Here is a 22,295-nt window from a genome sequence, read left to right as displayed (position 1 = left end):
CTGCAGCCAGTGAGTCCGTGCTGCAGATATAGGACTGCTGTCACCATGGAGGTTCCTAGTTCTAATGCCTCATTTAAATTAGTTTTCTCCCCAGGTTTTCCAATGACACCATCATGCTGCTTCTCACAGAGATTTGCAGGACAAGTATCGCCTCCACCCTCACTTTTCCCACATCTCATATCCCCAGCTAAGCTGGAGCCACTGCCAGCACCTGGATAGGGCACTGGTTTCTGCACCCCTCTGTTGTTGTTCTGACCTTGAGGCACCAACATGGCTATGGAGGATGCTGACTTGGCTGAGCAGCAAGAAGGGAGAAGCAGGTCCACCTCACAGCCCTTGTTACACAGCCAGAAGCTGCCAGTTGAGCTGGTGCTCTCTCTTCCCCACAGATATCAATGAATGCTTGATGCAGGGCTTGTGCAAAGATGCCAAGTGTTTGAATACCCGTGGCAGCTTCCGCTGTACTTGCAGACCTGGCACCATGTTGGACCCCTCACGCAGCCACTGCATCTGTAAGTGCTCCAGGGGCAGTCGCAGCTCAGAGAGGCTGCAGCATGCTTTGTGCCTTTTGCCTATGTGGGAGGGTGCACACTGCCCACACCTGTGTGCAGGATGGGTGTCCAGGGAGCCCTCACATGTGGTGTTTGTCCATGGATGTTTCACTGCCTCCTGCTCTTGTTCATGGTGCAGCCTGGAGGAAACGTGCCTGCAAGGGGGTGGGGATTCCTCGGGAGGCAGAGATTCCTCGGGTAGATTCCCAAATGGGAGGTTTTTGTTGGACTCAGAGCCAGCCCTCAGACACTGACCTGCCATTGTGTTTCAGCTGACAAAGCAGTGTCGATGGAGCAGGGGCTTTGTTACCGCTCAGCAGCTGGAGGTGTGTGCTCCTTCCCCCTCTCCCACCGAATCACTCAGCAGATCTGCTGCTGCAGCCGCGTCGGCAAGGGCTGGGGCAAGAACTGTGAGGAATGCCCTGTGCCCGGCTCAGGTGAGACCAAGAAACTGCTCTGCTCCAGAGGGAGAGCATAGCCATGTCTGAGCCTGGCTTTGCTTGGCAGCCCTTCTCTCTGACTTGCCTTCCCTCACGTCTTCTGGAATGGGGATGAGTTGTCTCACATGGGGAAGGATAGAGGGAATGTGCAGAAATCCTCAGGGCTGGGGAAAAATAGTATGAGAGAGAATGGCCTCAAGTTGCACCAGGGAAGGCTCAGGTTGGATATTAGGAATAACTTCTCAGAAAGAACGGTAATGCATTGGAACAGGCAGCCCAGGGAGGTGGTGGAGTCACCATCCCTGCAAGTTAAAGAAACCTGTAGATGTGGTACTTACGGAGATGGTTAGTGGGTGTCTCGATCTATATCTAGTAGCCTAGATGTGTTTCTAGCATTATGTAGCCCTTAGACACCTCCAGAAAATGTTAGGATCGGAGAAACTGGTACCTGCATTCACATAGATACCTCTCTGTTTTCACTCCTTTGCTCTATATGCTCCATCATCATGTCTGAGTGCTATGAGCATGTGTGTTTGTGATCCCTGCGTGCTTCTCTTTTCCACCTCCAAAACTTTTATTTAATTTTCCCCTACAGAAGCATTCAAGGAAATCTGCCCAGCAGGACACGGCTATACCTATTCCAGCTCTGACATCCGCCTTTCCATGAGAAAGGCAGAGGCAGAAGAGCTGCCCCTAAGCCTGGAAGAGCACAGTGAGAGCAGCAACTGGACATTAGACTGGGCAACGAGGAGACAGCAGCTGCAGGACAGTTTGCATGGGAGTGTCCTGGAGGCATTGCCCCACCCTGACATCTCAGCAGGAGAGGGTAATTAGAACTGCTCCACCTGGTTTCTCTAGCAAGGGAGGGCAAACTCCCAGGTTCTGCTACATACTTACTCTTGGGTGAACTTGTAGATGATGTGGGCTTTCTGCCCTTGTGTAAATACACAAGGTGTTGCTCTCAGCCCTGCAGTATTCATGGGGCACAAGACACAACTTCTTCAGGACTTGCAGAGGAGGTTGAATGCTTCAGGCTCTTATGACTGCAGTCTTACAGTTGGTGCTTACCAGCCAGAATGCCTTTCCTGGGACTTCGGGTGTGCGTGGGAGCTCTGGCACTGCAGTCCTTTGGTGTTTGTCCAGTGCAGCTGGGGAGAAGCGTGACCAACTTCTTGTGCCAGAATCTGCTGGAGTGGGAGCTCCTGGGGTCTGTGAAGTGCCAGGAGAGGAGTCCAGGGGTATTGAATGTGGTAAACTTGTGCAGGGAGAGTGAGGAATTACTGCAAGGAAGTGGTTTAGGGGTGAGATGATCTTTGAGCAGCCAGGGTATAATGAAGGTGCCTGGCCACCTTGACTATACTCACCATGCACTGTTTCACTTTCCAGGTGAAGTTTTTCCTGCTGGGCAGGTGAGTAACCTTTGTCTTTCCAAATTGAGGTGCATCCATACTAGCACGTTGGCTGAATTGCTGTGACTGAGGGTGCTGTGCCAGTTACCTGCTCAAAGGCTGTTAGCTCACAGCAGGAGCAGCTGGATACTCTGACCGGTGTTACCTCCAATTCGCTGGGGCTGGGATTGCAGCTCAGGCTGGGGTTGCATCTCAGGCTGAGGAGTGAAGCGTAGATCCTCATTCCCCACTGTCAGATCTTGGTGGACATGGGACACTGCATCTCAGCAACATACAGGTGCTTAGAGGCGGTCTTGTGTTTCAATCTCAGGATGCTGCTGATTCCACCCCAGAGCCTGAGGCGCGCAGAGGTAAACACCTGGCTGGTGGGAAGGCAGGGTGGGAGTGATGAAGAAGGGGCAGCAAGGAGAGCACAGAAGCTCTGAGATACCTCCTCTGCATGGCATGGGCAGGGGTGGATGATGGAGGGCTACAGGGATGCGGGGATGGTGCCTCTCCAGCGGGCCACGCTGGTTCTGCAGGGAGTGAGTGGATGAGGTTGAACAACATAATGCTGAGGTTGCTGCACTGTTCTTCCTGCTCGCTCCCCTCAGCGGTGGAAGAAGAGTCCCGGCATGCTCCTCCCCAGCCTGGCCCTACTACCACCTGGGCTGATGCTGCTCCAACACAGATACCTGCGCAGGGCTCAGGTGTGTGTTCCTCACCTTACTGCCTGCCCTTATGGGGACGTTATGAACTAAGCTCTATTTTGGAGCTCTTTCTCTTCCTCAGCCCTCTTGCCATCTAACACCTGGGAGTGTCATCCCAGCCCTGCTGTTGTGTCCCAGCCCAGGGAAACAAGCCAAGAATGGGGAGGCCTGAGGACAACCCTATATGGGAGCACATAGCTCAGCTTTCAGGGCCCTTTCCTCCAGCTGTTCATCCGCTGGGCAGCGAGCGCCCGGTCAGGGGTCACACGCCTGCTCTGGTGGCTGCAGCGTGAGCTGAGTCACCGGGAAGCTGGGTGGAAGGGGCAGCATGTGGCTGCCTGGGCGGCTTGTTTACTGCATGGAAAACAAGAGGGCTGTTGTTCCAGGGTTGTCTAAGTGTCTGGGAGTGCAGCCCCAGCCCGCCGCCTGGGGCTGGAGCACCTTTGGGAGCAGGGCTGGCGGAGGCACCTTGCTAAGGAATGCGCCTCCCTCAATAGCCTTTTGTTTGGGGTTGGGAGGCCATGCTGCGGCCCTCTCCTTGCTCCCCACTGCCACCCACTACCATCTGCACCCTACTTAGCAGGGGAGTGGCCTGCTCTCACCCCCATCTTCCAAGGCCTCCCACCCTCTTCATCTCCACCCCTCTGTGGGGCTGGGGCTGCGGTGAGCACTGCAGGCGACTGCAGCCCCTAACCGCATGCTCTCTCCACCCAGGGGCCAGCGGCTGTGCTTCTTCATCCCTTGCCTGTGGAGCTGGTGTGTGTGTGCTCACCCCAGATGGATACAGCTGCTCATGCCACCCAGGCTATACGCTGCACCCCAGTCGTCTGCACTGCATTGGTATGTTGGCACCTCCTCTGCTGCCAAGAGTGAGAAGGGCAAGTGGGGCCAGAGCAGCTCTGAGGCTGGGGCCAGTTTTCCCATTCCTTTTGCTCAGGGACCCCTGCAAGGTACACTCTGTGGTCCTCCTGGAGGAAGGTTCTTTGGCATTTCTGCTGCTGAGCTTCTGCCCAGCCACTGCACAGTGGGGCTGGTTGGGGACAGCAGGAGCTGCTCATGGTGACAATCTGTCTTCCCTCCTTGCCTGAGCACAGATGAAGATGAGTGTCTGCAAGATCCTTGCGCTGGAAAAGGTCACTGTGTCAACAGCATGGGCTCCTATTCATGCCTCTGCTATTCTGGGTACGCTCTGGTTTTCTTGGAGAGCAAGCAGAGTTGTCAGGGTAAGTGGTGCCTACCTGGCAGTGCACTGCCACCTCTTTAGGGCCTCCACATCCTTCCTCCATTGTGCTCTTCAGTGTGCATGCATATACTGCTCACTGCTTCATGGCAAAGGTGGGGCAGTCAGGGATAAATGGGATCTGGAGCAGAGCCCTGGCATGTGTTCCCTGGGCAGATTTGAGCAGATGGAGCAACTCTTCTGCTGCACCCAGCTCTGAAGGGGGAAGGCTTCAGAACTTCACAGAATCACACAGAATTGTAGGGCTAGGACTTGTCTCCTTCTATGTTGCCAGATCGGGATGAATGTGAGCAGCCCTCTACCTGCCCAGGACAGCGATGTGTCAACACCCCTGGTTCCTACCGTTGCGAGTGCAAGGAGGGCTTCGCCATGGGCCTCCGAGGACAATGTGAAGGTGAAGCTTCTGCTGTCCACCTTGCTGCAGGGTTGCTCTTTCTGGAGTGGATGATGGATCAATCCATGTTTGCCAGTCCTGTACTTCCCCAATGGATGCCTGTCCTTTCCTCTATCTGTGAGAGGGACAAGCTTTCCTGGGCAGCCAAAGGAGACTTCTCCCAATGTCCTCTCCAGGGACAATCCCCGCAGAGCATTTGGACCAGTCTAGTGCTCACTTCCCATCCTGGAAGGAGATGCCTATGCATTTTTGTGCCAGCTTAACTCTGTGACCAGACACCTCTGCTGGCCAATAATCTGCAGCGAGAGCAGGCTACAATGGCTCAGTCCACCTATCCCCACAGCATCCCTCTCGCTTGGCATGATCCAGGCCCATCAGAGAATTTGACCTCATGAATACACATTGTGCCTTATCAAAGATCCCCCTTCCTCAGTAGCTTGTCTCCAACAGAGTTATTGGGAGTATATTTTAGGAATACTGGGGAAACAAGGTATGCACAGAATGCTCTACCCCCGCACGGCCTCCAGAAAGCACACGCCTTAAGGACTTCCTGAACTAGAGTCTGCCTCTTAATCATAGTTATGAAAGTCTCCTGGCAGAGCAGCCCCATGCAGATGTTGGCTGAACCTTTTCCATGCCCATGCACGTTCCTGGCCCTGGCAACATCCTCTGGCAGCAAGTTTTGCTGCTGGATTATGTCAGCCCTCAGGTGTGGGTGTAGGATCCTGAGACAATATGAAAAGCATTGCCTGAGCCCTGGCAAATCCCTCTCACTACCCTTTGGGCATCCCTGTCTTGGAGGAGCACTCTGAGGACCCAGCTGCAGGGGGCATCCTAGAGGTGTCCACAAGGTGTGTGTTTCTTGGCAGATATCAATGAGTGCATGGATCCCAGCCTTTGTCCCCATGGGAAGTGTGTTAATACTCCAGGCTCCTACAGGTGTGTCAGCTGTGCAGAGGGCTATCAGCCCAGGAATGGAAGATGCATTGGTAAGGATTTCAGACTGCCTCTGAGAGGCGCTCTTACCCTTACAAAGAGCCAGGAGCACATGCAACACGCTTGTCTGGCACAGTGCCCTCCTGACTTGGGTGGTGGGGACAGACCTGAGCATCCTGCTGTGCCATGTTGCCCTTTGCTGTGTAACACAGATGTGGACGAGTGCCTGGTGGAGAGAACCTGTGCCCATGGACAATGTATCAACTTGGATGGCTCCTTCCGATGTTCCTGCTACCGGGGCTATGAGGTGGCACCTGATGGGAAGAGTTGTGAAGGTACAGGGGACCTTTTGCTTCTACCTGAGTGCTGACTCTCTGGACCCTGTGTTGGCCAGTTCCCTCAGCTCAGCTGCCCTTAGTCATGGTTTCTTCATGCCCTCACTCTTCCTCACTTGCTTACACAGACATTGATGAGTGCGCAGCCCAGGCTGCCTGTCCCTCCAGACTCTGCCTCAACACCGAGGGCTCCTACTCCTGCATGGCTTGTGATGCTGGCTACACCGTTTCTAGAGATGGCAGCACATGTGAAGGTATCCCTCTCCCTGGGACAGATGAGTGGGTGTCAAAGGGAAAGAAATACCCAGGAGGAGGAGAGGCATAGCCATACCTAGGTTGCTGGTAGGGCATGGGGACCTTTTCAACATCAAGATCCTTCTACAGCTCTTCAGCTTTCCAGTCAGCAGGTAGCATGGGGGCTGCAAGTGGATGCCGCCTAGGGCAGCAGGAAGGAGATTTTCCTCACTCAGGAAAGAGATGAAAGGAAGGACTCATAGATGAGACTCCTGGACTAATGGTGACCTGGGGAATGTTCGCTAAGGCTGGAGGAATACATAGAAGCTTGAAAACATGGGCAGAGAGGAGCTGCGTGTGGTTCAACTCAGAAGTGGGAGAGAAGAGGGAAGCTTCTCCTGCTTCTCTTCTGTGTAGGTGTCTGAGGAACCCAGAGTGAAATGAAAGTCGCATTCCATCTGATTTTTGCATGCTATTCCTCTTTCCCAAGACTTCACGTGCGCCCTTCTCAGCCACCTTGCCTCAGCCATGTCACAAGGGCATCTTATCAGGGTTCGATACTGTTTGGATCACACTGACCCAATGGCAGTATGGCATGTTCTCTTGCCTTCACTGGTGGCCTTGTCTGTGGATATGGGTTTCATATTTGAAAAATGATAAGGGTTTCATGATAGTTTTGTGATAAATAAATTAGGTTATGGTTCATCTCCCAAAGGAAATGCTACTTGCACCCTTTTGAAACTGAACAACTGGGTACTCCTACCCTCAAATGCTAGAGAGTAATGCTCATTTACGCTTGTGGCATGCTCATTGCTCTGCAGAGACAAAGAGAAGGTCCCTTCCTTGCCTTTAAAAGCTGCCAGACTCAGTGCTTTAGCTCCTGGCAGGGGAGAAGAACAGAGCAGGACCTCTTCCACTAGCATGCCTTCCAGTGCCTGTGCAGCACCTATAAAGGGAAGTACCACCTTCTTTCTGCCTTGCACATGGTTTCTGAGAAGGAGAGCAAAATCCCTTTAGGTAACAGCCCAGCAGAATGACAGTGAGAACCATTGCTGCAATGGGGCTCAATGTGGGGACTTGCCTCCTGCCCTTGAACCTCACCTGCAGAGCCTGTAATGTGGGGACAGGTGAGTGGAGCAGTCCTGAATGATGGGGCTACATGAGTCTGGCCAACTTTTCCAGAGGGACATCAAAGCAAGGCTGGCAAATAGGAAAGCAGAGCCACGGGATGCATGGCTGATGCTGGGGTACTTTCCTGAAGTCTGTTCGGATGCAGTTGGCCAGAGAAAGGCTCTGCACTGCCCTCTTGGTGGTGGTATGCAGTGCTGAGCAGGAGATGGACAGTGGGACTATAGCCCTGTGTCTGTATCGGAGGAGGGTAAAGGATGTGGACTGACTTTTCACTGTGTTTGATTACTCCAATATGGCAGCCCAGTCCCACTTTGAGGGCTGACAGCTGTGTGACAGCTGCCATGGATGGGGATCTTCTCCAGTGCTGGCAATATTTGGGACCTCACTCTGTGCTGTACCCTTCTGCTTGGCAGATGTGGACGAGTGTGCAGACCTTGCTATTCAGTGCCTGGGGGGAGAGTGCCGGAACACGCTGGGCTCCTACGAGTGCCGCTGCCAGGCTGGCTTCGAGCTCGTCAATGGCACCGTGTGCCAAGGTACAAACCCCATACCTGCAGCCCTCGGGGTCTAGGGCATGCATACTCCCTATGGATCCCCTTCTTTCTTGACAGGGAGGATGCCTGTGCCAAAGCGGGTGATGCCACCACACATGGCACACCCATAAGATGGTAGCCAAATGCAGGATCACTGTGGATAGGGAAGGTCTCTCTCTCCATGTCAAGAAAGTCAGGGACCTGGAGCCCTGTAAGAGACCGTGGAGAGGAGATCCACGTGGTTCAGGGCTGGGTGAGTCTGATTCTGCTCCCATTGCAGATGTGAATGAGTGCCTAAACAGTGAGATCTGCAGCCCCAATGGCGAGTGTCTCAACAGCCATGGATCCTACTTCTGCATCTGTGCACCTGGCTTCTCCAGTTCAGCTGGAGGAGTCAACTGCCAAGGTGAGCTGGTGGGTGGTAGGGACATAGCTCGGGTCCTGCACCTTCCTCCCTCACTTGCTACAATATCCAGCTTGATGATTTGGGCCTGATTTTGCAGATGTGGATGAATGCACAGAGAAATCCCGGTGCTCACAAGGCCAGTGCCTGAACACAGAAGGCTCCTACAGGTGTCTGTGTGAAAATGGGTTCAAACACTCCCAGGAGACCGATGACTGTGTAGGTGAGAGCTCATTGCTGGGGAGATCATCTTGAGAGCTTCCCAGCACCCAAATTTGCTGGTGACTTGCAAGGAGGACCAGCAAGGCTGAGGATCTGGCAAACTGAGCCTGACCTAGGCTGTGCCCTGAGCAAGCAGGACCCCAGTTGACCATCCCTGTCGCTTTGCTGCTCTCCCTGCAGATGTGGATGAATGTAAAGAATATGGGGATGCCATCTGTGGCACATGGAGGTGCCAGAACAGCCTGGGCTCCTACCGTTGTATCATGGGTTGCCAGCCTGGCTTCCACTGGACACCCCTGGGTGACTGCATTGGTGAGTTCAGCCTGTGTCCCCATCCCCTTCCTGGCAGGGACAACATGCCTATGGAACATCATTGCCAGGGATGTAGAGAAGAAGAAGGAGGAGGAGGAAGCGTGTGGCCAGTGGGGAGGCAGATAATGCCGGGAGTTTGTTTTCTTGGCTGAGCTGCCTGCTTGTGTCTAGACATCTCTTCCTGGCATCTGGAACAGACACTACATTGTGCTGTCTTCCGCTTGGGGAGAGTCCTGGGCAGGTTACAGCCATCCCAGGCTCAGGGCTGGACTGGAGCTCCCAGTGCGTGGCAGCACTGGATGAAGGGAAAGCTTCTGCTACGCTGTACTAGGCATGGCTGGGTTTAGCATTTCCAGCTCCAGTATCAGGCAAAAGGAAAAGTGCAAGAGGAGTTCTGCAGTTTCCCTGTCTCCCCCAGCTCAGGGAAGCCTGCAGCAAGGAGGAGCTGCTTCTGGGCTCAGTGTTCTGCTCAGGACCAGTGAGTGGGACCAGTGGGCTGTGGGCTCTGTGCATTGCAGGGAAATCTGCCCAGTTCAGCAGCAGGAGGGTTGTGGGATGCTCATCCTCAGCCCTTTATGGTTGTGTCATTGCTCCTGTCCCTCCAACCCTCAGACTCATAGTCAGGGGATGAGCCATATCCAGTCCTTCACATCAAGGTGATGCTTGCCCTGATCTCCAGGCTTCGGGGTCAGAGCAGAAGGGGCTGGGCTGAGGGTATCGATTAGGCTCAGGGTAATTGCTGCAATTCCTGCCGCTGCAGACATAGATGAGTGTGCCAATGAGACGCTGTGCGGGAGCCATGGCTTCTGTGAGAACTCGGATGGTTCCTTCCGCTGCCTCTGTGACCGTGGCTATGAGAGCTCGCCCTCTGGCCACTATTGTGTTGGTGAGTTACTTTCTGGGACCCCTGTCCCCTGTTATCTCTCTATTAGTAGTGAAGAAGACCCATCAGCCAATGCATGACTGGTGTGGCAGTGACCCTGCTTTGTGATGACTCCCAGAGCATGAGTGGGGTCTACATCCATGCATTGAGAACTTCAGACACAGATAGGAGAGTCCTTCTGGAGGAAAAAAAACAACCCTCCTGTGCTGTTCCCTTAGCACAGCAGACCCTTGACACGTGGTTAGATCCGTACGTGACCCTGTTTTGAGCAGGAGGTTGGCCTAGATAGAGACCTTAATCTGATGGAGGTTCGACCCCCCTCAAACTAAACTGATCCTGTGGTGCTGTTGCTCACAGCAGCTGGAGCTCTGGCTGCTTGGATCCCCTGAGAGCAGGGCAGGAAGCTCTTCCCATCTTTGCTTTGAAGCCACGGTGCCAAGAGAGCTTCCAGCTCTCCCCCAGCAACTTCCAACCTCACCAAAGGGTGCTCTGCTGCTGTAGACCCACAGAGCCTGCCCATGCTGAGGCAGGGCTCCCAAGCATGCTCTGACCTCCCACCTGTGGTCTGCTACCCATCACTGCCCTTGTTCTGCAGATGTGAACGAGTGTGAGCTGATGGTGGCCGTGTGTGGGACCGCACTCTGTGAAAATGTGGAGGGATCGTTCCTGTGCCTGTGCCCCAGCGACCATGAGGAATACGACACAGAGGCAGGGCAGTGCCGGCCACGGGCAGCCGTGGGTGAGAAGCAACTAGGGCAGGGATGTGGCGGTGCTGGCTGGGGTGGGGAGAGCTGAAAAGGTTGCAGGAGGTGCCTGGGCTGTAAGACTCCGTGCAGGTATGGGAAAGCCGCCTTCTGGGGAGAGCCAAGGATTGTGAAAATGAGAAGGCCACTGATGGGCCTGCTCTGGGACCTTGTGGCTGGAAGGTATTGTGCTGCGGCATCAAGGGCTCCATCCTGTTCCTGCTCCACTATTTTCTAGACGGCCCTGAAGGACACACGGACCAACCCTCTGACAGCATGGAGCGCAAGCAGTGTTACTACCACATCAGTGACGTTCGCCTGTGTGACAGTGTCCTGGCCAAGAACGTGACGAAGCAGGAGTGTTGCTGCACCGTGGGGGCAGCCTGGGGTGACAACTGTGAGACCTTCCCCTGCCCCATCTTGGGTACAGGTAGGACGGTGACCACAGCACTCCCAACGGGGCCCATTCTCTGCCCAGTGGGTTGGTTGTGCTAAAGAGCTGTTTGCTTTCTTCCCACCTTGGCATCTGCCTCCTGGCCAGTGGAGTATCAAGAGATCTGCCCTCTTGGGAAGGGCTATGTTCCTCAAGAAGATCCACTCTCAGGAAAAGTCTCCTTCACAGGTACTAGCAGGCACCATTTTCTCTCTTTTCTCCCAGTGGGAAGAGGGAAGGCACTGTACAACGACCTGCATGGAGATTGAGCCCCAGAAATATCTCCCTGGGGTTGTGGTGCGGTATGCTGACATCCTGTCAGAGAAACCTCTGAGACGTGCTCTCTCCTCTCTCTGCTCCTCTCAGACATGGATGAGTGCGAGACCTTCGGCTCTGAGTTCTGCCGCAATGGACAGTGTCTGAACACGGTGCCAGGCTACAAGTGCTTCTGCCGTACAGGCTACTTCTATGATGCTGGCAGGCTTGAATGCATAGGTAAGATGACCTCAAAGAGCAGCAACGCCACCACTGAGTGGAGATACAGCAGAGCTGTCCTTGCAGGGCCAGATCTGGCCAAGAAGTTCAACTGTGATCCTCCAGGGAATGGGAGAGGTGGCAGGATGCATTTGGGCAGGAAATGAACCTTCCTGCCCCTGCCTGCCAGCCTGAGACACTGTTCCGTCCTACATGTGGACAGATCAGGATGAGTGCCAGAACGAGGTGTACTGCATCAATGGCGAGTGTCTGAACACGGTCGGCTCCTACCACTGCTTTTGCAGCCTCCCACTTGTGTTGGATGCCACTGGCAACCGCTGTGTGAACTTCTCTGGCAGGGCAGGTAAGCTCTGGCATGCCTTGGACCATCCCACCTGCAGCAGGGTCATCCCTGAGGATGCAGGAGGGACTGGGGCTGGGGTGCATAGTCATCTCTGCCAGGACAACAAGTGGCTCTATTCTGAATGATTTCCGCAGCATTCTTTGCTCATGTCACCTGCAGATGCCCTGGAGGAGTATGAGATCCACCTGGACGTCTGCTGGCAAACTGTCTCTGACTACATCTGCCAAGACCTGCTGCACGGCGAGCAGACAACCTACACCGAATGCTGCTGCCGCCTTGGTGAAGCCTGGGGCCAAAACTGTGCGCTCTGTCCACACAGGTCCTCTGGTGAGAAGGGTGGTGAGGGAAGCACTTCTCAGGGGAGCTGTGCGTGCCATGCTATGCCATGCTATTTTGTGGCTGCAACCGGGTCTCCACTTGCCATCCTTGTTGCTGAAGCCAGCCCAAATGAGCTACCTGCCTGTCCAGGGCTGGGCAGCACCATGGGGCAGAATGTACCTTCCAGCTGTTTTGAAGTGGTCTGAGGTGATGGAGGGAGGAGTTGCTCCATCCTTCATACTGCTTCCCTCAGGTCTTGCAAGCACCAGGCCTGCTCAGTCTAGGAGAGGAGAGGCACTCAGTCTGAGATGGGAGCACGCTGGGGATTTGGGTTCTCATTGCTCAAGGACTTGCTTTCCCCAAAAAGAAGTTGATCTCCTCCAAGATGGGTTTCTATCAGCAAAAAATGGAGCTGCATCTTGAGCCTTCTGAGTCTTTGCTGGCCCACTGTGGGTGCACCCTCTAGCTGCCATAGCAGCCCTGCTGAGCTTTGACACTACTTTTCTCTCACCACAGCTGATTTTGCTTTCCTCTGTAATGGAGCCAGTGAAGACAGTGACAGAGGGTCTGAAGTCCGAGAAAGACCTAGGTATGAGTATGGACCAGGCTTGGAAGATCCCCACTATGGCCTTCCCAGCCCAGACATGGGCCCCTACTACAACTACCTGGAGTCAGAGTATGGAAACCCTGATGCGGCTTTCCCTCGGAGAGAACTGAGCAGCGAGTTTCACGGCAGCCCTTTCCACCATGGCCCAGGGCGGCCCCCACCCCGCTACCTGCCCAGCCAACCCGGTGAGTACTGGGTTACACAAATAGGTGCTTTTTCACCCAGCCCGTATCCACCCCAGCTGGAGTGCTCCAGGCTTCCAGCAAACTCCCTGGCTATGCTTCTGGATGCTCTCAGTTCTCCCAGCCCCACCAGGACCATTTCACCACATGCCAGATGTCCCCTCTGTGGTCGGACAAGTAGTCTTCCCACTCTGACATATCCTTGCCACCCTCCAGGTCTTTACGAGGGCTTTGAGGGGCTGCAGGCTGAGGAATGTGGCATCCTCAATGGCTGTGAGAACGGACGTTGCGTGCGCGTCCCAGAGGGCTACACCTGTGACTGCTTCGATGGTTACCAGTTGGACATGACCCTCATGGCCTGTGTGGGTAAGTGGCTTTTAGTCCCGTTAGCGACATGGTGGCCCAGGCTTCCCTTATCTGTTGCCGCTCTCTGGTGGTGCTGCCTGGGATGGTTGTCAGAGGCTTCCCTGCTCTCCTGGGTGCTTTGTGGCCTTGGAGCTGGGACTGTTGTGTCACGGCACCTGGGGGCATCAGGGAACAGCTGGTCACTGCCTTCTTAGTGTAGCACTCCTGCGCACAGATGGTTTTGTGCTTCTGTTTTCTATCCTCTAAACTCACCATGACTTTCCAGCCTGTCCTACAAGTGAAGGTCTCTAAAGTTTCCCTTATCATCTGCTCTACATCCCCACTCTGTATCCGTTCTTTCAAAAGTGCAACTCCACAGGCCAGCCCCAGGCACCCAACAGAACAGATGAAGATGCTCTTTCCTTAGACAGGGTACTTACTCCACTCCCCAGCATCCTTTCTGCATGACAGTGTAGTGCAACTGCTTCACACAACGCCTGTGGCCTGTGGCCCCAGAGCTGCCTAGCCTCTTGCTCCCCCTTCTGCATTTGTGCACAGTTTGCTTTTCCTCAGCTGCAATGCTTTGCACTTGTCATCAGTGAATTTGACTTCTCCGAGGGATCAGAGCACTCACAGTTTGGCGTCACATAGGTCTTATGAGCACAAAGAGTCTTCCTTTGTCCACACAGATGACAGCACTGGCTGGAGCAGGGGTCAGGATCGATTTCACAGGCAACATTTTGAATGGCTGTCATTTTAACAGCCAAGAATTCATCATTATCTCTTGGGTGCAGCTTAGTGACCTATTGTGCAATTGCCGCAGTTTCATCTAGCCCATATTTCCTCAGTCCACTTCAGCGTGTCATGTGAGAGCGTGTTGAAATCCTTATCCTGGCCAAGAGTTATACCCACTGTTCCCCCCTTATCACACAGATTGCTTATCGGGTCAGTAAGGGGAACAGATTGTTTGACATAATCAGGCCTGAAAAGATCTGTTCCAGCTATTTAACAGCCCCTATATCCTTCGGGGGAAGGAGGGCAGTGACCTAATCATCCAGAAACCTGCTTTAAGTGGGTGGGAGTGAGCAGTCTGTAATTCCAGATCCCCCTTCTCTATTTGTGGAGGCACTGTATTCCTCAGGGACCTCCTTGATCCTCTGCCTCAGAGGGAACTCTGACTCCTCAGTGCTGGAGTACCAAGTATTTGCAGATGAGCTGCAGCAGCTTTACTTAGCTGACTGTCAAGCTAAGTGAGATGTGGAGCTCCCAGAGCTCCTTTAAACACTTGAAACATCCATACTGAATCTGGACAGAAGGAGCATTTTTATGGTGGCTGGAACAAGGCCTGCATTGGCTACACCAGCCAGCTCGTCATTGTCTGGCTTTTGTTTGCTCCTCTGATAAGGCCCAGACTTACATTCCCCATTGTTTCCTGTTAATGTATTTATGGCGCCTTTTTTTGTTGCTCTTTCTGTCCCTGCCCAGCCCAGGCCTCTGTGTGCACTGCTAACACTGCTCTGCTGCTGTTCACCCTTGGGTGCCCCTGACGAGGCTGGAGTCTGTGGTCAAGGGGCTTGGGCTCAGGCTCAGCACAATGGTCAGAGTGACAAAGCCCCACTGCTGCCTCTCCACAGTTTGGGGTGGTTCAGGGCTGCTGCATTTAGCAGAGCTGCAGCACAGGGCTGCCTGCAGGGCTCCCACATGAGCTCTTTGGCACAGTTTGCAGGTTAATAAAACAAGCCCTTGTTTGCATAGCATGAGGTTCCTTTGTGTTCTGGTCTTGGAGGTGATAATCAGCCTCTCAGGGCCGGCATCATCTGCCTCCTGACCTTGTCAGACTGGAAAAGGACATATTCTAAGGCTGGAGGTGGCCTTTCTCCCAGATATTAGGCTATCATGACTTGTCAGTGAGAAGCTGCTCTGCTCCCCCAGGGTGTCACCAGCTGAAGAGCATGGGAAGGGCCTGTTCTGGGACTCCAGCCTGTGGCTGGATGCCATACCTGGGGGGTTCTGCAGATGTGCTGAATGCAGCATCAAGGCAAAGGAGTCAAGTGCAACCCAGTGTGACAGAGGCTGGGGGGGCACAGTGGGCAGCCTGGATGTCCAGGGGGACACAAGCGAGCTTGAGGAGCCTGGACAAAGGAGGGCTCCCCTGGGCTACAGGGACATGCTGGGGCTGCTTGCTGTGCCACCATCTCACCCCCTCTTTTCCTTCTTGCAGACATCAATGAGTGTGAGGATGTGGATGTCCCAGTGCCCCTATGCCAGGGCGGCACCTGTGAGAACACAGAAGGCTCCTACCGCTGCCGCTGCTTGCCAGGCTATGTGGCACTGGCCCAGCCCCACCACTGTGTGCCTCAGACAGCCCAGAGCCCGGCAGCAGCATAGCTCTAAGGGAGTGGCAGTGGGGGGTACCCCCCTCTGGTGGCACGCGGCTCCGGGACCTGGTGGTGTGGAAAAGGGTCCCCGGGGCTGTGGCTGCTTCTACACCCTTGGTCCCTTCACCTCCAAAGCGCACAACTCCCCTGCCACCTTTTCCTGGCTGTGAGTGCCAGGGCTGAGCTCCCAGCCTCTGTACCCCCATCCTCACCTCCAGCTCCTGCTTCTGCCACAGCAGAGCCCTCCCCAGCCCGGCCCCCAGCACCTGCCGCAGTGCCACATACCACGGGGGCTCGCAGGACACTTTCTCTTGCCGTGCAGCCCCAGCTCCTCCCCGCACCCTGCAGAGAGACTGGGTTCACCTCCCCACGACGAGCATCACTGCTGCACTGACCTAGCGGCAAGCCTCACTGCACCATGCAGCCTGCCCCAGGACACAGCCCTGGGGGAGCAACCCCGGCTCCCTAAAGCTGCTGCCCAACCTCAAGGTGTGGTGGAGAGGATGGGGGTCCCACAGCCGGCTCACCCTGCAGCCGTCCCAGGCGCCTCCCTACCCCTGCGCTGTGCCTTTGTGCCCCGCGCTGGCTGGGGGGAGTGGGCAGGGTTCCAGCTTAGTTTCTGTAAAGTTGGTGACTTTTTTTTAACCGAGTCTGCTGGAAACTTCTCTCATGTTGTTAAATAAAACATTTATTTTGGGCCCTGTGGCTCATGACACTGGGGCTGGGTCGGAATTGTGCTTGTCTTCCCTCTGCCAAGGGATACCACCAGCCTCCCCACTCCTGGGACAGAGGAAAACCATGCCAGCCCAAATACCCACTTACCTGCCCCAACTGGAGCCAACTCCTGCCCCTGGGGGCTACACAGCACATATGGCTGTTAATACCCTGCTTCCTTCACACACCCTTTGCTTGCAGTTCAACAATCCCTGTGGCTGGCTGGAACCCCTGAACAGGTCCAGGAGTTGCTTTTCCTACCCCAGAGCCCCTGTTGGGAATGCTTTTGTCTCACACTGCAGTAAGCAAAGATGTGTTCTGCACAGCCATCTCCGTAAGGTGTACTGCTCCAGAACAGTGCAGGACCAGCAGAGCTGATGCAGAGCGTGATGCTGCCAGGTAGACACTCCAGCATTCAGCAGCAAAGATGCATGGTTGCTCACAACTCACCTACACTGAGACCAGCAAGCCACTACCTGCAGCTTCAGCCAAAAAAAAACAGCTGGATGACTACACCCAGCCAGAAGATGCCCAGACACTCTGCTTGTCCTCCAGCCATCTACTCCCAGAAGACAACGCAAGCTGGTTTTGTCTAGCCTTTATTAAAAGGAAAGTTATAAAAAGAGGTTCAGGAGCTCCCAGCAGCTCCAAGTTAGTTGATAGTGCAAACCATTGGTTAGAGAAAGAATTATCCCTGCAGAAACACTGAATGCCATCTGGCATTGCATCCACAAAAAGGACTTTTCCCAGCTGCAGTCCTGCAGGCTCCAGCAGGGGCCCAGGACAGACTCTGCTGCCAGCTCAGGAAAGCTTCCTTCCCTCTTCTTCAGATGCAAGGATGGAAAACGCAGTTCCTAGGAGCATCCTAGTCACAGCAGGGCGGAAAAAGCACAGGAGGGTGGATGGAGCCTGCATTCTACATGAGGCACTGAGGGGTTATCAGGTAGCAGCTTAGAAACTAGCCAGGTTCACTGCAGAGAAATCTCTTTGTGAGGACAGACAGCTCTGTTTCAAACATCTAAAGTGCCTCCACAGAGCACGTGGAAGACAATGTCCTAATGCTCAGTCTCTCTTGCTGACAGCAGCAGACACTGCTCCCCCATGAGCTGCTGTGGGAACAAGCCAGAGGGATCGTGGAGAGGGGCGAGAGCCTTCTGCCCACAGCTGGCCTTGCAGGAACAAAGTACTGGCTGCCCAGAGGCTGCAGAGTTCTGAAGGAAGCAGTAAGAAATACTTATATAAAAGATTTTGGCATGTGTTATTTTCTCTGTTTCTCTCTTCCCCGAGCCCAACTCATGGCAGAGCTCCTCAGCTGGTGATCTGCACTGGTATCTTCCAGCAAAACAACATCTGATCCTGGTCATCCACCAACTCCCATTTCACTATCAGCTTAATCTGCAAGAGAACAATGAAGTAAGAATAGTTAGGAGAGACCAAAGCAAAGACAACAGGCAGCTTCAGTCGTTTGTGAAGCAGAGGGGTCCTGGTGATCCTGTGGGAAGAAGGAGCTGGGCCACCTGCGGTGACTCCTGCAATATTGTGTGGCTGGAGGGCACTGCTGTGTAACACGGAGACTTCCACAGGCTACATTGAGAACCCCCATCTGAGAGCGCAGAGGAAACAGCCAGCACGTCCCCGCTGAATGGCACCTGGAGCCAACTGCCCCAAATCTGAGTGCTTGGCCAGGAGCAGAGCCTTGGCAGTGCAGGCACAGCACACAAGGAACACACACGGGGATAGCTGAAGCAGTTTCTCAGCAGCTGGAGTCAGGCTGCTTCCTTTGACGTGTTTGTCCCAAAACAGGAACTGTGGACAGAATCCCACTCACAGCAGAAGTGAGAAGCAGCTGAAGATCCTTCTGATCTCTTCCCCATACTGCAAGATGAAGCATTCTTCTTTACAGACGGGCTGTGGGTTTGCCCCAGGAAGGAGGGCAGCCGCGACGCGCAGGTGGGGTTCCTGTTTACTTACACTGGGGTACTCGCTCTTCACAGGGAGCTTGTTCAGGTAGCTGTATGAGTGGTCCTTCTGGATGGGGCACTGGATCCCAGACTTGCATCCATCAGGCTCGGGGATGGGGAAGGGTATGTCCACATGCAGCATCTCGCCATACACCTTTGCCTTACTGCCTTGGCTCTCGATCTCTGCAGGACATGAGAAGAGTGAGTGCAGCACCAGAGCAGGGAAACACTTCCACTTTGTGACCTCCCTTGGACATATTGAAACCAGATGATCATTGTGGTCCTTTTCAACCCAGGCCATTCTATGATTCTATGATTGTGTACCTGGAGGACAGTCTGCCTGAAGGCTGCAGAGAGCACACTAAGCAGTTCTCCTCCTCGGCTACCTCTTCCCATTCCGTGGCACCCTCCAGCCACTCTGCCCAGTTATTCCCCGACACAAAGGCACAGACTTAACGCTGTCAGCCCCTCTGCCCACCTCATCCCTCCTCACAGGATCCCACCAGCACCCCAGGCCCCACAGAGCCGATGCTTACTGCTGGAGAAAGTGACGTTGATGCTGTACGAGGTCCCTTTGACGAGCTGGCAGGGCTGCGTGGGACAGGGGCTCACGTTCACCTCTTGAATGCTTCCGTCTTTGGAACCTAGAAGGACGAGCGAGGGGTTAGCGGTGCCAGGACCCCGGAGGGCAACTCCCGCTCGGCCAAGGAACCGGGCCCCCGCGCCTCGTGGGACACTCACCGCAGTCCACGAAGCGGAGCGGCTCGGCCAGGGCGGCGGCAGCGAGCGCCAGCAGCAGCACGAGAGGCGGCGGCACCATGGCGGCACGGCAGAGCGCTGCGCTGCGGAGGCGGTGGCGGCGGCGGCGGCGGCGTCACATGAGAGCGGCGAGGCCGCCCCGCCCCGTGCCGGCGGTCAGCTGAGCGCCGCTCCGCCCGCGGGGCCGGGCCGTGGGCTGCAGGTGGGTTGGCAGGCGGTTCCGCGGCGGCGCTGCTGCTGCTCAGATTCCCCGAGGCAGCGTTCAGCAGAACAGACAGCCGCTGGCAGACCTTGCTGTCAGGGACGTGCCCCTTGTGACAGCTGGTACAATCCGTGGGCCTCTGGGTCATCCTGGAGCCACCGTTTCACTGAGAAAATGAAAAGATACGTTCATCCGAGACTGGTGCTTGCGTTCTGCACTTACATATCCCACCAACTCCATTACCCGAGGAAAAAATCTGAAGTCCCGCTTGATGAGCAGCTATGCCCAATGAATGTAAATTCCTGTAACAGCACTGCACTTGCAGCTTGGTAAACACACAGACCTTCAGGCACTGTAGTGGCAGTGAATACAGAAACGGTATTCTAGAGAAAATCCACATCATCATCATCATGCATCAGTTTCTCCTGCTCTCTCAGCCAGTACATGCTCCTTTTGTTGCAGATCACCAGCATTCACAATGAGTGCACCACGGGACACTCACATTCAACAGCCATGGCAGTGGTTTCTTGTCATCAGTTTCTGAATCACTCAAACGAGCCCAGTTTTCCCCTGAGATAAAATGCCTTAAACACACACGCTATAGAAACAAGCGGAATACTTAGAGAACCCAGCTTGCAGGCAGACCTCGTCAGTTCAGCAGGCTTAAAGAGAGCTTAAGGAACTCCCCAAAACATAAAGTGTGCAGAATGAGGAGGGGGAAAAAAAGTACAATCAGATTATATCAAGTTATCAAGAACCACAAGACCAACAAAGCCACAGCCTAGGAAGGGAGAAAACATGGATTTTAATTCTGGACGAGACAAAAACACCCCCTGACTACATAGCTGGCAGAAAGAAAAAACGATCACTGGTAATAGAGAGGTGCAAAGAAACAGCTGTTCTCCTTCCTTACATGGCCTGGCTACTCCGAACATTTGCGTCCAGCACATGAATCACTCGCCAGAGCAATGGATTATTAATCAGACTAAATTAACTCTGATTGAGGCCAACTCTCTCATTTTCTCAATCTAAAGTAATGCAACAACATCCAGAAATGCCTTGAAAATACTTGTACCATTTCAGACATCTAACGCTGGTAAAACTGAGGGCATGTAGAAAGTACAAGTGTTTTTTTTTTTAAGGGAGCAGGCTACATCAAATATCCAATAAGAGATTGCAGTGAATATAGATGCAACACGAGGCCATGAAATGCCAGCACTCAGCACAATAAATCCTGCAAGAGAGAGAAAAGCCAGTGCAGTGTGAGAAGTAGAACCATCCTTCTCCCTTTTTTTCCCAGGAGCTCTTGATTCATTCCTTCAAATGCAGAGGTGCACTGATAATAACTCAAAAAACACCCCCATATGTGTTTAAAAGCATCAACTGTTCCAATACGCCTAATCTGAGGATCCAGCTGTTTGCAGCTAACTGGATGAGCGCCAGCTCCTCTGGGACCCCACCTGTGATACTTTCCTGGTTTTATGTGAACATTATCAGAGTTAATCCAAGAGTGAGAAAAACTAAACGGCTCAAACCAGTCTTTATTTACATGTGCAAGGTGGTATACATAAGCAAAAGCATGTGGTTGCATTTCTTTAAAGCACTGCCCCCTCAGCCTGGCAGCCACATTCACTGTGGGAGTGAGCCTTTTAGGATTTATACACATAATATTAACTACATGTTTACTACTCCAGGCACTCCACCACGTGCTTGATTTCTATGCCTATGCCAAAGAAAATACTTTTGCTTCCTGCAGTTGTTAAATCTCTGTATGGAGCTGCCTACTACATGCTTAATGGACAATAACTTTGTCAAACAGATGTCATCTTGGATTTAAGTACTTCCTCTGCCTCCACTGTGCTGCAAGGAGGTCAAGCTGTTCTAGGCACTGCCTTGTTCCGATTCAGCTGTGTGAGAAAGCTAATAGTCACCAAGTCCCGAGCTGTGCTGACTTTAAATGATCCCCTCCTACTGGGATGACTGGTTTTCCTCTGTCATGCCACTGTATGACTCTCCACAAACCTGACTGGAGGTGAGGGAACAGGATTGCAGCCTGGAATTCCTCCAGCCGAAGCACGTGAGTAAATGATAAGCAACCCTTTAACTGTAGGCACACCTTTGTGCAACAGGCCGGACCAGTGTCACATGTCAAATGATCAGGTTTAAGGGAGAGAAACGAGGCAGAGCTGCTCAGCTTCAGGCTGGCAGCCAAGTTCTGGACTCGGTCAGGTGAGTGAAGATTCATCCTCCACAAAGCGCTTGATACAAGTTTTTGAAGAGGAAAAGCACCTTTAACAAAATGCACGTAACCTTTCATTAAGCATGAGTTCCCTGCTTTGACTGTGAAGAGTTAATTGAAGAATCATTAAACACCTACACACGCAGAAATGCGAGGCAGGAGATATGAGCAGAGGGGGCCTGGGAGATGGCAAGTGCTGGTGCTAACGCAGGCTCGGTGGTGAAACCATGGAGACTGCGTCTGAGAACTGCGCCTTACGCACCCAGTGCGGGGATGAAGGCTGCACATCTGCCCAATCCTGCTGGATCCTGTTCTCACAGAGACGCGAGGAGCGGGAGGGGGCCGCGCGGAACTGCGGCACATGCAGAAAGCTGAGCATATCTGTGTTTGCAGTGCCAGGGTCGTGAATCCCAACCCAAAGGAAAACTGGCCTCCGCAGGGAGCGCTGAGCTTAGAGACTCAGAGATTCCTCCCTGATAAAGAAAGTAAAACAGAAAAGTCAGTTATCGGGAAAAATCATAAGAAATCCTTCAGAGCAGGCCCTGTGTTTGTTCTTCTGTTTGCGTAATTCCCCCTGCAATGACATCTTGATCCCTGTCAGGGTCTCAGGGTACTGCTCAGCGCAAATAACCCTCACAGCTAAATCCACCGCAAACACACTCTGCTGAAAAGCGCTGTATTATTTACAAAGATATTTTTCTTTGCTGCTTTCAAAAGCAAACACTTTCAAGGACAAATACAAGTTACGTGCTTTCAGCCACAGCACGTTCCCAAACCTAGGACCGGGCTGACACAGCGGTGTCAACGTCTTCCCTATGCGTGGGCCACCGCTCCCCCGCAGCCCAGGTCGGGACACAGCCAGAC

General features: G+C 53.7%; 2 protein-coding genes across 3 annotated transcripts in view; one reads left to right on the top strand and one right to left on the bottom strand.

Annotated features, from left to right (window-relative positions):
- LTBP2 (latent transforming growth factor beta binding protein 2) overlaps positions 1-16,274 on the top strand; it is a 59,314-nt gene extending 43,040 nt beyond the window's left edge. The window contains exons 10-35 of one of the 2 annotated variants that reach the window (XM_052696446.1): positions 390-512; positions 824-988; positions 1,587-1,817; positions 2,378-2,400; positions 2,711-2,750; positions 2,994-3,089; positions 3,804-3,929; positions 4,184-4,312; positions 4,604-4,723; positions 5,593-5,712; positions 5,872-5,994; positions 6,123-6,248; positions 7,773-7,895; positions 8,173-8,298; positions 8,396-8,518; positions 8,698-8,829; positions 9,590-9,715; positions 10,308-10,451; positions 10,694-10,885; positions 10,997-11,077; positions 11,255-11,383; positions 11,586-11,726; positions 11,886-12,053; positions 12,561-12,836; positions 13,050-13,199; positions 15,400-16,274. In XM_052696446.1, the coding sequence (XP_052552406.1) occupies positions 390-512; positions 824-988; positions 1,587-1,817; positions 2,378-2,400; positions 2,711-2,750; positions 2,994-3,089; positions 3,804-3,929; positions 4,184-4,312; positions 4,604-4,723; positions 5,593-5,712; positions 5,872-5,994; positions 6,123-6,248; positions 7,773-7,895; positions 8,173-8,298; positions 8,396-8,518; positions 8,698-8,829; positions 9,590-9,715; positions 10,308-10,451; positions 10,694-10,885; positions 10,997-11,077; positions 11,255-11,383; positions 11,586-11,726; positions 11,886-12,053; positions 12,561-12,836; positions 13,050-13,199; positions 15,400-15,566 (3,500 nt within the window). In that variant the 3' untranslated portion in view covers positions 15,567-16,274. The remainder of the gene's footprint in view (positions 1-389; positions 513-823; positions 989-1,586; positions 1,818-2,377; positions 2,401-2,710; positions 2,751-2,993; positions 3,090-3,803; positions 3,930-4,183; positions 4,313-4,603; positions 4,724-5,592; positions 5,713-5,871; positions 5,995-6,122; positions 6,249-7,772; positions 7,896-8,172; positions 8,299-8,395; positions 8,519-8,697; positions 8,830-9,589; positions 9,716-10,307; positions 10,452-10,693; positions 10,886-10,996; positions 11,078-11,254; positions 11,384-11,585; positions 11,727-11,885; positions 12,054-12,560; positions 12,837-13,049; positions 13,200-15,399) is intronic. The other variant, XM_052696447.1, reaches the window with a different exon arrangement.
- Positions 16,275-16,853: 579 nt separating this feature from the next.
- NPC2 (NPC intracellular cholesterol transporter 2) lies at positions 16,854-19,113 on the bottom strand. Its single transcript, XM_052696468.1, has 4 exons — positions 18,973-19,113; positions 18,768-18,875; positions 18,242-18,414; positions 16,854-17,665 (listed from the first exon to the last, which is right to left on the bottom strand). The coding sequence occupies exons 1-4, from the start codon at positions 19,049-19,051 to the stop codon at positions 17,579-17,581; spliced, it is 447 nt and encodes a 148-aa protein (XP_052552428.1). The 5' UTR covers positions 19,052-19,113; the 3' UTR covers positions 16,854-17,578.
- Positions 19,114-22,295: the final 3,182 nt, after the last annotated feature.

Source organism: Tympanuchus pallidicinctus, unplaced genomic scaffold (assembly GCF_026119805.1).
Source record: "Tympanuchus pallidicinctus isolate F22 unplaced genomic scaffold, pur_lepc_1.0 scaffold3, whole genome shotgun sequence".
NCBI lineage: Eukaryota > Metazoa > Chordata > Aves > Galliformes > Phasianidae > Tympanuchus > Tympanuchus pallidicinctus.
Note: the sequence above shows the minus strand (reverse complement) of the source record. Positions and strands in the feature narration are given on the sequence as shown.